The sequence below is a fragment of the Pogona vitticeps genome, chromosome 3, assembly GCF_051106095.1.
Source record: "Pogona vitticeps strain Pit_001003342236 chromosome 3, PviZW2.1, whole genome shotgun sequence".
Lineage (NCBI taxonomy): Eukaryota > Metazoa > Chordata > Lepidosauria > Squamata > Agamidae > Pogona > Pogona vitticeps.
This window is the reverse complement of record NC_135785.1, coordinates 63,973,751-63,986,710: the sequence shown is the minus strand read 5'-3', so window position 1 is coordinate 63,986,710 and position 12,960 is coordinate 63,973,751. Positions and strand designations below refer to the sequence as shown.

The window sequence follows — 12,960 nt, the reverse complement described above, 5'->3', positions numbered from 1 at the left end:
CACCAGTTTTAGTAGTAGTGTTGTTGCTGCCTACACTGCTACTAAATACAGAACCAAGATTGTTGGTAAGGGTAATTTCTAGCAGATGCTCTGGTTTCCATAATCATAGGGCTCTGTGAAACTGGGATGCAGAGCATCTGCTCCAACCAGAAAACAGTGAGGGCCAAAGAAGCAGATAAGAAGGTAAGAGAGGAAGAAAGGATGGGAAAAGGGAGTGCTAGAGGAGGACCAAGGAAAGGTAGGCAGCTGTTTGGGCACAGTAGGCATAAAAGGGGAAGGAAAGAGCAAGAAGCTGCCACTTTTCACACTGCTCAGAGAAGCTGCCACGTTGCATTATAGGCTGGTGGGAGAGGGAAAAACTGGTTGCTGTAACTTGCAGTAGCAGCTACAAAAACTGAGTTTTGGATCACAAGAGCAGTAGAAAGGGGCCATAGTTGCAACTGCTAAGGAGATGCTGCAAAGACTACATGGGGAGACAGAATCTCTGAAAATGTAGTAGCTGGTGGAAACCTGTAGATGCTACAGGATGGAGGAGGTATTTTTTTGTAGGTAGTTTGGCAACCTGCAACACATTACAGGAAAGATTCTGGTGGAGCTGTACGTTATACACAAGCTATGTTTTGCTCACTCCTGCCTTATGGCGATAGATCTCCAAATTGGTCTCACATGTTATAAATTTTATTAAGATTACTAATTCCTTGGCCAAATAGTGGTAATTCCCCCCCCCCCCACATACACACACAGTTTTGAGGAGTACATTTGTTGGAGAACACAGAACAGTTTCATTGTCCAATGGCAATTTCTACAATTTATTTTGAACAGCTGCTTCAGTCCACTTGAACTGCTGCTTACACCAAAGGGAAAATCTTTTCAGATATGCTGAAATAATCTTGGAGCACTTTCATGTTTATCCAAACGATATACTGTACACCTTACGGCTAATGTTTACCTGATCTATGTGTCTGGCTATAAGAACTGCCATTCTGGATTAGACTACTGGTCTATCTGACTCAACATTATGACTGTTGACCTGGCTAGCAAAAGTCAGTTCACAAGTTTACAAGCAAGTCACAATGGCAGTGTCTGTCCACTAGTGCAAAAGGTTGTTGGCTTTATCTGGCACCCTCTTTTGAGAGTAGGGGATTGGTAGGAAACTGTAGCCTAAAAGTAGCCATTCAAGGGTCTAGCCAGGAATCTGTGGCCTTCTGGGTGTTCTTCCAGTGGGAAGACATGATGACTCAACGTGGATGATGAGAGCTGAAATCCAACAACATCACTTGACCCCAGACATTGAAATAGTTTCATTACGTTGGATCCCGATTTACACATGCATAGTGCAGAGCCACTGAAGTCACTGGGAAAAAAATTGATCATGTTCTTCCTAAATTTTATTGGCTGCAACTGATTTGCTGCACAAACATGACCCGGGTGTTGATGTAGTAGAGACTGCTCGTATGTCTTTGGAGTTGTGCAAAATACTTGGATAGAAATAAATAAGAATAAAAATTATTGAAAGTGTACTGCTGTTGTCATTTGATTTGGCAATTTGTAATTTGGTTCATTTAAGCTACCAGGTGTCAATCTTAAGCTGCCTTTGTTTTGTTTTGTTTTCTGTTTTGTTTTTGTTTGTGATATCATGTTTTTCATTTTTTTCTTATTTGGTTCTTGTATCTTTGTTTAAGTATGTAAACCACCCCAAGTAGTGTTTCACTAAGTTGGGTGATATAAAAGCTCAATAAATAAATATATTCTTTTATTAAAGTTCCCCACTACTTTCAATGCTCTTTTATATCTCACTTGTATTCTATATTAGTCTAAATGTTTGAATGATATGGTTTCTGTTTTTAATTTTGTTGTTTATTTTAATATTTGATTTGCTATTTTGGATTCTTCCTTTGGGATAAGAAAATGTGATATTACTTTTTCCCCTAAAACTTTTTTTCTTGGTCAAAATCTGCCTGACATCCTGACACAGTGATATTTTATAGTTTATGGTCTTCTCTAGTGACTCCCAGATTTGTATAATGAGATGCATGAGACCTGGGTTCAAATCCCCGTTCAGCCATGGAAACTCATGGATATATGTGTGAAACTGGTAAAAAATAATAATTGTTTGCCATCAAGTCAATTCTGACTTATGGTGCCTCTTTTCAAAGTTTTCTAGGTAGAGAGTACTCAGAAGTACTAGTAAAATCACTCCTTAAATGTCTCATATACTTTGGAAATCCTAGTAGACTCTGTAAATCAGATGTCACTTGATAGCAGGGAAGAACAAAATGTTTTTCGTGTGGCATATTTAGAATGTTGCTGCCATCTAGAGGGCAAAAATGGAATGCTTACTAAATGCAATTAGAGAAGTGAGATAAAAATATCAGGGAAATATTATATTAAAATGCAGCAGTTGGTCTATCTCTATGCACATTTAAATGGATCATTATATAGTGATTATGTATGATGGAAGAAAATTAGAAGTTGCTCTCCTCCCCAGAATTCTCATTGCTTATTTATTTAACATTATCCAAGGCTGCTTCCAGTATTTAAAACAAACAAAATTAAAAGCCAAATAATAAATTATTAGAATATTTTAAAAGTATTAAACAAATATGTTAAAAGTCATAATAAAAACAATATTAAAAACACAAGTAAAACACAGAATAAAATGCTGCCTTAAAAAAAAAAGATCTCCTTGGTCAGTCAAACATTTAAAGAAAATCCTGCCTAAAAAGAAGGTCATGGCCTGCTTGCAGAAGGACAGCAGAGGTTGGGCCAGCCTCTCAGTGGGAGGGAGTTCCAGAGTTTGGGAGCCGTGTCCCCTCCACATGCTCCTGTGAGGGTGGCCTCTCCTGAAGATCTTAATAGCTGGGTAGACTCATAAAAGGAGATGCAGTCTTGGACCCAAGCCATTTAGAGCTTTATAGATTGAAAGCAGCAATTTGAATTGTGCCCAGAAACAGATAAACAGCCAGTGTAGCAGCTCTTGCAGAGGAATTATTTGTTCCCTCTAACCCAAGGGTGGGCAATTAATTTCTATAGGGGGACCACGTCAAAAATCTGAACTGTGTTTGGGGGCCGAACCAACTTTACTTAAAAATAAAATGAAATAGTGATGTTATGATTGTTTTTATTTTAAACTTGTTAATCTTCACAAATACTAAAGAGGTTTTTTGTGGTATGTTAAAGATAAGCAACTGATCAACTTTAGAAAAAAAAACTATAAATGGTTTTGATGTTCAGCTTGTTCAGTGAGAGAAATCCAGTCTGTCTTGGGCTTGAACAAGTGCTTGAACACCGGACTGGAGTGACGACTGGCGGACCGGACAGGAGCGGCTTGCGGGCTGTATGTGGCCCTCGGGCCGCATTTTGCCCAGGTCTGCTCTAACCAGCTTTGGTTAACAATCTGGCTGCAGCATTTTGGACACACTGGAGTTTCCAGACACTTTCCAAAGGGAGCCGCATGCAGAGTATGTTACAGCAAAACAGCCAAGATGCAACCAAGGCATGTGTCACCATGGCGCGATCAGACCTCTCAAGGAACAGTGCAACTGGCGCACTAGTTTAGCTGTCCAAAGGCACTCCTGTCCGCTACTGAAACCTGGGCATCCAGTTGTTGTTATTTAGTCATTTAGTCGTGTCCAACTCTTCATGACCCCATGGCCCTCCTGTCTTCCACTGCCTCCCGGAGTTGGATTAAATTCATGTGGGTCGCCTCGATGACACTGTCCAGCCATCTCATCCTCTGTCGTCCCCTTCTCCTCTTGCCTTCACACTTTCCCAACATCAGCATCTTTTCCAGGGAGTCTTCATTTCTCATGAGGCATCCAGACCCAGAGACAAATCGAGGAGCACCCCGAAGCTGCACATCTGTGTTTTTAAAGGGAGTGCAGCCCCACCCAGCATAGGCTGCAACCCTTATAAGAGACTAGGTTGCATTTACTGTACATCTATCTACATATTGTTTTTAAGTACAAGCAGGCGGGTATACAGTCAGACATTCTCTTCAGTTCTCATTAGCATCTTGTCTGAAGACATAACTTACTATATTTCAGAATGTATTGGGGTTAATTGAATCTGAGAATGTCTGGCTGGGAATACGTTCAGGCCAGGAGAACTCAATATATGCATATTGAATTGTTTTCCAGATTGTGCAGGCTGTGGACGAGACATAAAAAATGGGCAAGCATTGCTGGCACTGGATAAGCAGTGGCATCTTGGATGCTTCAAGTGCAAGGCCTGTGCAAAGGTCCTGACTGGCGAATACATCAGCAAGTAAGCCATCCTTCATTTATTTTTGGTGCATAAATTTTGCAGTTGTTTGATTTTTTTTTCTTTTCAGTGGTAGGACCCAAGGAGTCTTGCTCTTGAGTTCACCTGTGAATAATCGTCACAATAAAACGCAGAACTTTTGCCCAGCCTACAGAGCTGACCCATGATATTTTGCTGCTTGAAGTCCAGCTGCAATTGACCTGCCTGATCAACAAAGGCAGGGACGAATTAGTACCAGAAGCTGATCAGCTTATTTTGACCCATGAAGCAGAGAATTTCATAAGCATCTCCCCACCAGTGTTAAAAATACGGGTTATGATCCTACTCAGTAGTAGAGCAAAAAAGCTCTGGATGTGTAGTTGTATAGGAGAAGGTTGGGAGGAATAGGGAGGGCGTTTGGCTGGAATGATGTGCAGTACCACCATCTCGTAGCAGCTCATGGGGTACAGATTTATGCTTGGGTGCCCAGTTAGCTTCCAGCATTTCAGCTGGTCCTGTTGTACTAGCTGGCCTCCTTGTAAAGAGGTCCCAGTGCCTCCTTGTGCAAATGAGGAGAATATGTGTTCATACAACCAGCAACCCATTTTACTGCTATAGGATCCAAGCCAAAATAGGTATCGCTTTGTCTTCTTCTCGTCATCCTGCTTGAGGAGACGCTCTCGCTTGTCTAATTGGATGACAGGTCATGGCTGCAGAGTTCATTCTTCTAAGTGTAGCATACAGTGAACTTGGAAAATAAGGTTTTTCTATGGTATTGCCTCTCTTTCCTATAAGAACATTCCGAATCAGCTCAGAAATCGGTTTACTCCTACATTCTCTTCTTACTATAGCCAAGTAAATGCCTTTGGAAGGTTTGAATTGGGCATTGTGGTTTATATGAAGCCATGAAAATGATCCTTGGGTTTATTTTCAAACCAACCAGAGTTATTTTAAATCACAGTCTTATGTTCAAACTTAAAAATAAGCTTGCCTGTAAAGTTAAATTAAACTCAGCAGGAATCTTCCCAGCTGTATGCAAAGACAAAACAGTAAGAAGGCAAGCATGACCCTGTAGCATCAATGGAGCATCTTCCAGATTGTGAATGCAGCGCTGAATCCCTGCTTGGATTTCTGTGCCAAGTATGGTATGTTCTGTCTGTTAAAATTGTGATTCATGCTCACATTTGAAGCAGAATTTATTCATCTGAAAAGTGTCTGATATATTCATGTGGGTGTTTGGGGGGGGGGGAAATAGAACTGATTCCCCTGAAATAGAAGAGTACAGATTTTAACTTGTGCTTCCTGAAGCACATTGCAAGATCTAAAGCTTTACAGTGGTAAGCAAAACAGTATTGGTTAATAATCTCAGTAACAGGTCATCAACCTTACATAGGACTATTAAGAGATTGTGTAGCAGAAATAGGAAGGAGAAATGGGCTTAGTTGGTTTTTTAACAAAGTAGTTCTGTATAAAAGGACCACCGCAGAAAAGCTTTGCCCTCCAGATATCTTGTTGGATTGTATCTCCCAGGAATTCAAGTGGTGAAAAACTATGGGAATTTTAGCACCTGGCCATATCTGGAGAGCTACTCATTGCCTCCTCCCTTCTCTAAAGAGTCTTAACTTGTACACTCCTCATCTTAAAACATGATGAAGAGTGTACAGGCAGAATTTCTTCCTGAGTTGTTTTGTGCTGAGTATGGATACCGTGTTTCCCCAAAAATAAGACAGGGTCTTATATCAATTTTTGCTCCAAAAATGCAGTAGGGCTTATTTTCAGGTGATGTTTTTTTTTTTCATGTACAATAATCTACATTTATTCAAATGCAGTCATGTCATCTTCTGGTTGCTGCACTATGGTAGAGGGCAGGGTTTCACTTAAACTAGGGCTTATTTTTGGAGCAGGGATTATATTACGAGCTTCCTGAAAATTCATACTAGGGCTTATTTTCAGGCTAGGTCTTATTTTGGGGAAAACAGGGTAATGAGACAAGCTTGCAAAATTGCAAGAAGCTTTCCTTTAACATTACAGAGTGCATCGGTGTGTTTCATGCTAAAGAGTACAGTCTTTCCCTTGTACTTCTGGTGCTTCATAAGGAATTTTGTGTAAAAATGTGAGGATGTTATGCTTAAGAAACTGATCAATATCTTGTGAATCTTTCAGAGATGGTGCCCCTTACTGTGAAAAGGACTATCAAGTTCTCTTTGGGGTCAAATGTGAAGCATGTCACCAGTTCATCACTGGGAAAGTTCTAGAGGTAAGCAATATACATTGCACAGCATAGCTGTGTTTCATTCATCTATCTTTTTGGCTTTTAAAGGACAAAATGGAAGAGATTCTGGTTAGCACTGAACGTTGTGTGTTTATTGTCCTGGGCAATGCTTTTTTTCAAGAGGGAAACTGAAGTCTAACTGGTGGTTTGTGTTAGGTATGAGAGGAGTGTAAGTGCATGCTTATTGTGAAGAATGGTGTATCCTGCTGGAGTTGTTTCCTTCTGAGATTCATGTGAGGGAACCTCTAGGAGCATGCATGTCTAGTTTTCCCTCATCAGCGGTGTTGTGTACACCCATATTGTACTCACAATCCGATGCCTGTCTGAGTTTGAAGAGAGCTGCTTTCTTTCATTGGGAATTGGGTTTCCAATGCAGTCATAAGAGTCCTAGTCCATTAGGGTTCATGCCCCACAAAATCTTATTCACGGTGCAGGAAGACCCCTTCACACTCATGAATCCAGTTGTATGTAGGCTCAGGAGCCTTCCCTTTCCATGGAGCATCATTGGGGGACATAACATGGTGAGTCTTTTCACATATACAGAAGTGAACACCTAAAGATGACTTATGTCTTTTCTTAAAAGAAGCAGTGTTTAAGAAATATGGTTTTGAGAAGAAGCCTGGAATGGAATGGAACTGAATTGATGTGGACAGTGGGGGCTTTTTCTGCTGTAGCACCCCAACTGTGGAATGCACTCCTGACTCAAAATGTCCCGTTCCAGACCACTTTACTTCACTGACCACCAAGCACTGCAGTGTGTTGTACATTCCATTGTTTGCTTTATAGTTTCTAGTTTACCTTGATTCAGACTTCTCACATTCCATGTGGTGACTATGTATTGTGCAACACCAGACTTTCCTTTCACTTTTGTGTACATCAGCCACTAACTATCCTTTTGGCTTTAATCCAGTTGTGTTATTAACAGCAGAGTTCTTGTCCTTTGCTCTTCCCCAGTTGCTGATGGTTTTCTGATTGGGCAGTCTCATCCTCCAGCATATATACATATATATATATCTTGTTTTGGACTGTCTTATAATAGAGTTTTCATAGCAAGGAAAATTCAGCAAGGGTTTGCCACTTCCACCTTCTGCACAGTAAAAAGTTAATTTGTTACTGCCATTGTGTCCTTTGCCAATGTCACCTTCAGCTACTGCTGCCCGCCCAGTAGCTTCCTTGAAAAGGATGGATCTTAGTCTGGTGGCTCAGCTGTGATCATTCTGTCTTGGGTGTCCCTGCTAGAAATCCAAACTCACTGGCGGTATTGCTTTCAGCTTCATGGACACACTAAAGGTGAGCATCCAAGAAGGGGGAACATTTGATGCCCCTGTAAAATTCAGTAAATGAGACATCCTTATTTGCAGTAGCATGCCATAGGTCTAGCCTAAATCCATTTGTTAGTCCCAGCAAGAGTAGATCCACTGAATCAAATTCCAAATGTAAGTCCCACTGATTCAGTAAGTCTATTCTGGAAGAAACTAGCAGATGGATTTAAGCTTCCGTCTTGAACTACTCAAAGCCATTATCTCAATGTTTCCAAGTTTTAGGTGATTCTTTGTATATATCGCTGTATTAGCCTGATGCAAATTTCTGACACATGAGAACAGAGACATTGTTTCATACGTAGTGCTGGCGGTGTGAAGATGTCTCAGTGCCATAGAGCATCTAGAGTTTCATCTTTATCTTTGCACATCAAAAGTAAATTGGCTTAATTTGGAGTCTGCTGTGTATCTTCAGCTATTTGACATGATTCTAATGTTGCTCAGTGTTACATTCTTGGTGGAGAAGTAATGATATCTTACTTGGTAAAACAATTAGCTTCAAAAAGTGGTTCAATCAAACTATGTTAAATACAGATGAAGACTGGTTTGAGTCAAACTGTTTCTGAGGTAAAATTTTCATAAGGGAAAGACACCAGAGGGCAGTACCGGCCTCTGCCAGGAAATTCTTCTGTTTTTATGTGGATTGTAGATGTAGATCTAGTGTATTTTAAACCTGACCTCCCTTACCTATTAGAAGGGATTTAAATTCATCTCTGCCAGTCTGATGGAGATTGGAAAACTAATGAGTACAGCAATTAAGAAGTAATAACATGTCAGATAGACAATCTGTTATCAGGATATCCGTTTAAACACTTTAGAATGAATTCCTCTAATCTTGTTAATTCATTAATGATCTCCAGTTAGATTTCATCTTAGAAAATGGTTCCATCGGAACATTATTTGTCAATAAATAAGGAGCCTGTTTAATGTACCTAGTACATGATGGAACCCTTAATAAGATCTTTAATCAACGGATCAGGATAAAACACATTTAGCTGTGACTAGAAATTGTCCTGTTCTGGTAGCCTGGACTTCTGCAGAGGAATATATTCAAACTGATTTCCTGCTCTCAGGAGAACATGCTTGTTATCATCATTTGTTAGTATACTCTTTCCAAAGACAGAGGTCATGACTATTGCATGAAAGCAAGAAAGGGCAAGTGAGAAATTCTCTACAAAACTCTTGTTATCCCAGAGGAAATTTCTAAGGTCAGTATCCAAGACACCGTTAATTGGATGGTGGTGAAATTTTGAGACTGTGGGCTGTCTCTTCTTGTAAAGGACAAACAAAGGGCACCATTCCTTATAACTCTCTGCTTGGTGATTTTCTCACCTTCATTTCATCCTCGTAAAAGAAAATAGAGAAAAATCATATGGTCAAAAAGGTGTAAGAGATCTCTGCTGGCTATTTTGCCCTTTGGGCTTCTATCAAGTGCAGCAACTTAGTGAACCTTTACACAAAATCATTAAAAAGCGATAATGATCCTGCAAGGAACAGATCTTTGATATGCAGAAAAATTTGTGCCATTTATTAGGTGGTAAGGCTATATGGAGCTGTTGCCTTGGCAACAAGGGGCTGCCCTTTTTTTGATAGCGGAGGGAAACCCATCAATGGAAAATTACTTGTTTCTTGTTGGCTACTGCCAAACACACACACACACACACACACACACACACACACACACACACACACACACACACACACACACACACACACACACACACACACACACGGTCATTATCAAGAAATGATGGTATGAAAGGAATGTGGATTTTTTTTTAAAAAAAATGTTGAATTAAATCAGTCTTTGTAAAGTGCCATACACACTAGACCTTCATTATTTCAACAGAGGTGTAACTTTGTTGTAAGAACTGAAGGTTTAGAGATGCCTGCGTAATGTATGGATTCATACGCTTTATTTTTTATTTTTATATATGCTCTACCACGGTGCTACAGGCACCTTCACACATTATAGTTTCCCCACATATATATTATTTTAATTTAGCAAAATCTTAGTATATTCTTTCATGGCTAATGTATACAAATCTAGTTTGTCATATGAGTGCACTGCATGATACGATAACGAGAACAATAATCTTAGAACTACAGACCTGGAAGGGAGTCGATGGATCACTGAGTTTAGCTTCTGTCAAGGAAGCACAGTGAGGAATCAAACTCCCAGTGCCTGGCTCTGCAAGTTAAAGGTTAATAAAACCTTTCTGCATGGCTTTTTATGTTTATATCCCACCATCCAAGCCAATGTACATAGTACTCTTCAGAGCTTGGTAATGCTAATTGTAAGTTAATAATAATGTTATATTAGATTTCAATTCTAATTTAATAGGGAACAAGTTCACTTATTTTATAGTAGAACTATAACTTTTTAGTTACTGTTGTAGCTATGTGGCCTCACTAAATAGTAAAAGTAGATTATCAAATGAAATACAGGTGCTGGCTAGTATAAGTGCCTTCTGATCTATTGTGGGTAAAAAGGTATCAACAACCTAGGTGGGAGGAGAGTGTGTCCTATGCCTGCAGCATTATGAAGTAACTAAAAGTATTCTCAAACTAAATGTTACTGGCCAGGATCCTAATTGTGTAAGTTTAAGTAATTTGCTGTGGGTAATTGCACCTACTAATTGATGAGGTGCAAGGCCTGTCTTGATCATGTGCCTGGTCATATACCTGATTGCATCACTCAGATGTGCCCAACGTATGTCAATTAGTAGCAATAAGCACAGCTTAAGGATACAGTAGTACTTCCCCCATCACAATAGAATGAGGGGGGAGGAAAATTGTTCCGGCAAGAGCCAAAATTAGTGGCAATATATGGTGACAACACCATATATTGCCACAGGAACTTTTGCTTCAAAATACAGTAGGACTGCCATAGCTGTGGGATCAGTACCAGCAGTTTCACTTATCTGCTGCCTGATAATATTAAATAAGAAAACCCAGAAATACGTGTTTCCAAGATGTGTTACCAGAACTGGACACCAGAGGGAGTCACAGAGTATGCTATCTACCCGTGTGTGTTTTCTGTGCCATCAAGACAGAACCAAATTATAGCGACCCTAACAAGGGTTTCAGGGTAAGTGAGATATTTTAAGGACTGATTTTACCAGCTCTACTTCCCCAGTGAGTTTCCATGGTCAAGGGGATTTGAGCCCTGTTCTCCAGAGTCCTAGTCCATCACTCTATCAACCACACCACACTGGGAATCCATGCTATATCTAGGGTTCACTATATCCTCAATTTATGACATCTATGGAGCAGGGGGCTTGGAACCGACCCCCTGAAGATACTGCGGCCCTACTGTACAATGCGGCTTACTGTCCATTAGGGCTTATTGGGTAATCTTAGCACCACAGAAAAGGCCACATTGACTTCATTGGTCGTGGAAGAAATGGAACGAAGCAACACAGCTGATACAGTCAGCAGAAGATCACTATCTTCCTTTCTCTCCTATATCAGTAGCACCATTACTAAAAAGTGAATGTTGGTGTATAGGGATGATCTGATTGTATGGACAGATCAGGCACTGCCCAGCTAATATCCAGTGGTATTTTCTTAGCAGAAAGCAATGTTGAGATTACTTAGACCACACAAGTGAGGATGTTAGATAGCCAGCTTGGTGTAACTAGCCCCACCTTTGGTGACCCAACCCTTTACCCCATTTTCCCCAGAGGGCGTCAGCCACTGCTGTCGGTGTGCCCTTTGGGGAAGACATCCTGGGCCCATCACTGTCTTTAGCCACAACCACTTCCAGTTACCTGTGACTCATTCCTCAGAGTGGTCCTCAGAGCAAAAAAAAAATTGCCTGTTATTAAGGTCTCTGAAATACAGTTTTGGCGGTGGTAAGTGGTGTCCCAATGTCTATATATGGTATAGGGACATAGTTTCTTTTCCTTTTTAAAATGGTTTGCAAAATTTTACATCATAGATTCAATTTGTTCTGCATTCCCGATAGTGTTTGACTAATTATAACTCCTTTTGTACAGTGGAATCCTAATGTAGGAGAACGGTACAAGCCAAGACTGAAAAATCACTATCAGCCTAACCCAATTACTAACCCAATTAAACAGTAAAATTAGTAATGAAGCTGAGCTGATTACTTGCCAGTGAAATCTTGAATGTGTCAGACCTTTTCCCCCACCCCCAGAATAGTACAGCTCAACATACAGATCCTCTCAAATCTATGTAGATTCACAAATTCAATTTTTAAATTATCTACATAACATATAGAAATACATTGGATAGTAAATTATTATTAAATAGCCTGACATGATATTATATAACAATTTGTCAGAATAGCTGATCAGGAAAATCTTGTCAACTTCAGTTTTGCAAGGACATAAACTATAAATGTGTGTAACTGCACAGATTTGCAAAGACTGTTTTGCTTAGTCTATGAAATATCTAGGAATCCAGATATCAACTTGTTTTATTTTGTTCTGAATACCATCACCCTTATTTCAAAAGGCATTGGTATTATTCAGCTTGGCTTGGTTGAAGAAAGAATCTTTTTCTGACACACCAGATTGCTAAATTGCAGCTTTCTGAGCTCCCCTCTGAGAGAGCAATGCTGTGCCGCACTGTTTTACTGAGATACAAATGGTAGTGCCCTCACCTGGACCAGTGTGACCTCCCCCTTTCTTTTTGTCCGCAATGGGCTGGTCCATTGATTGCTAGCTTGAACTAAAAAGCCTCCAAAAAAGTCTTTCTCTTTCTACACTGAACAGTGATTGTGGGAAACAGACTCAAGTGCTGGGATTCTGAAAGAAGAGAGGGCTTTGCTTTGAACTAGAAATATTGTCGGGGTTTATGATACCTAGGGCAATCAATGAGCGTGTGAGCTGGGACAGCTTTTTTTGTGGCAGCAAGACATTTTCCACAATTTATTCAGGCTGACAGAATTGGAAGCACAGCTTACAAGATGAGGAAGTTTTAGAAAGAAGATCAAAGAAACCTTACCAGAAGGTAAATGTTTCATTTTATGTGTGAGTGAGGGAGATGTGGGGTATGGAACTCTGTAATGGTGATCCCGAATGAAAAAGTGTACAACTTTTTTTGGGGGGGATGTGGGGAGGGGAAAGAGGGGGTGACTTGTGCAGCTGGGATTCTATC

The 12,960-nt window shown here is 40.2% G+C and overlaps 1 protein-coding gene across 40 annotated transcripts in view; it reads left to right on the top strand.

The window, feature by feature from the left end:
• The window catches only part of ABLIM1 (actin binding LIM protein 1), a 274,524-nt gene that overhangs the window by 161,681 nt on the left and 99,883 nt on the right, over positions 1–12,960 (top strand). For all 40 annotated transcript variants that reach the window (XM_072995518.2, XM_078389589.1, XM_078389586.1 and 37 more), the window contains exons 5-6: positions 4,140–4,266; positions 6,406–6,499. In XM_072995518.2, coding sequence (XP_072851619.2) covers positions 4,140–4,266; positions 6,406–6,499 — 221 coding nt within the window. The remainder of the gene's footprint in view (positions 1–4,139; positions 4,267–6,405; positions 6,500–12,960) is intronic.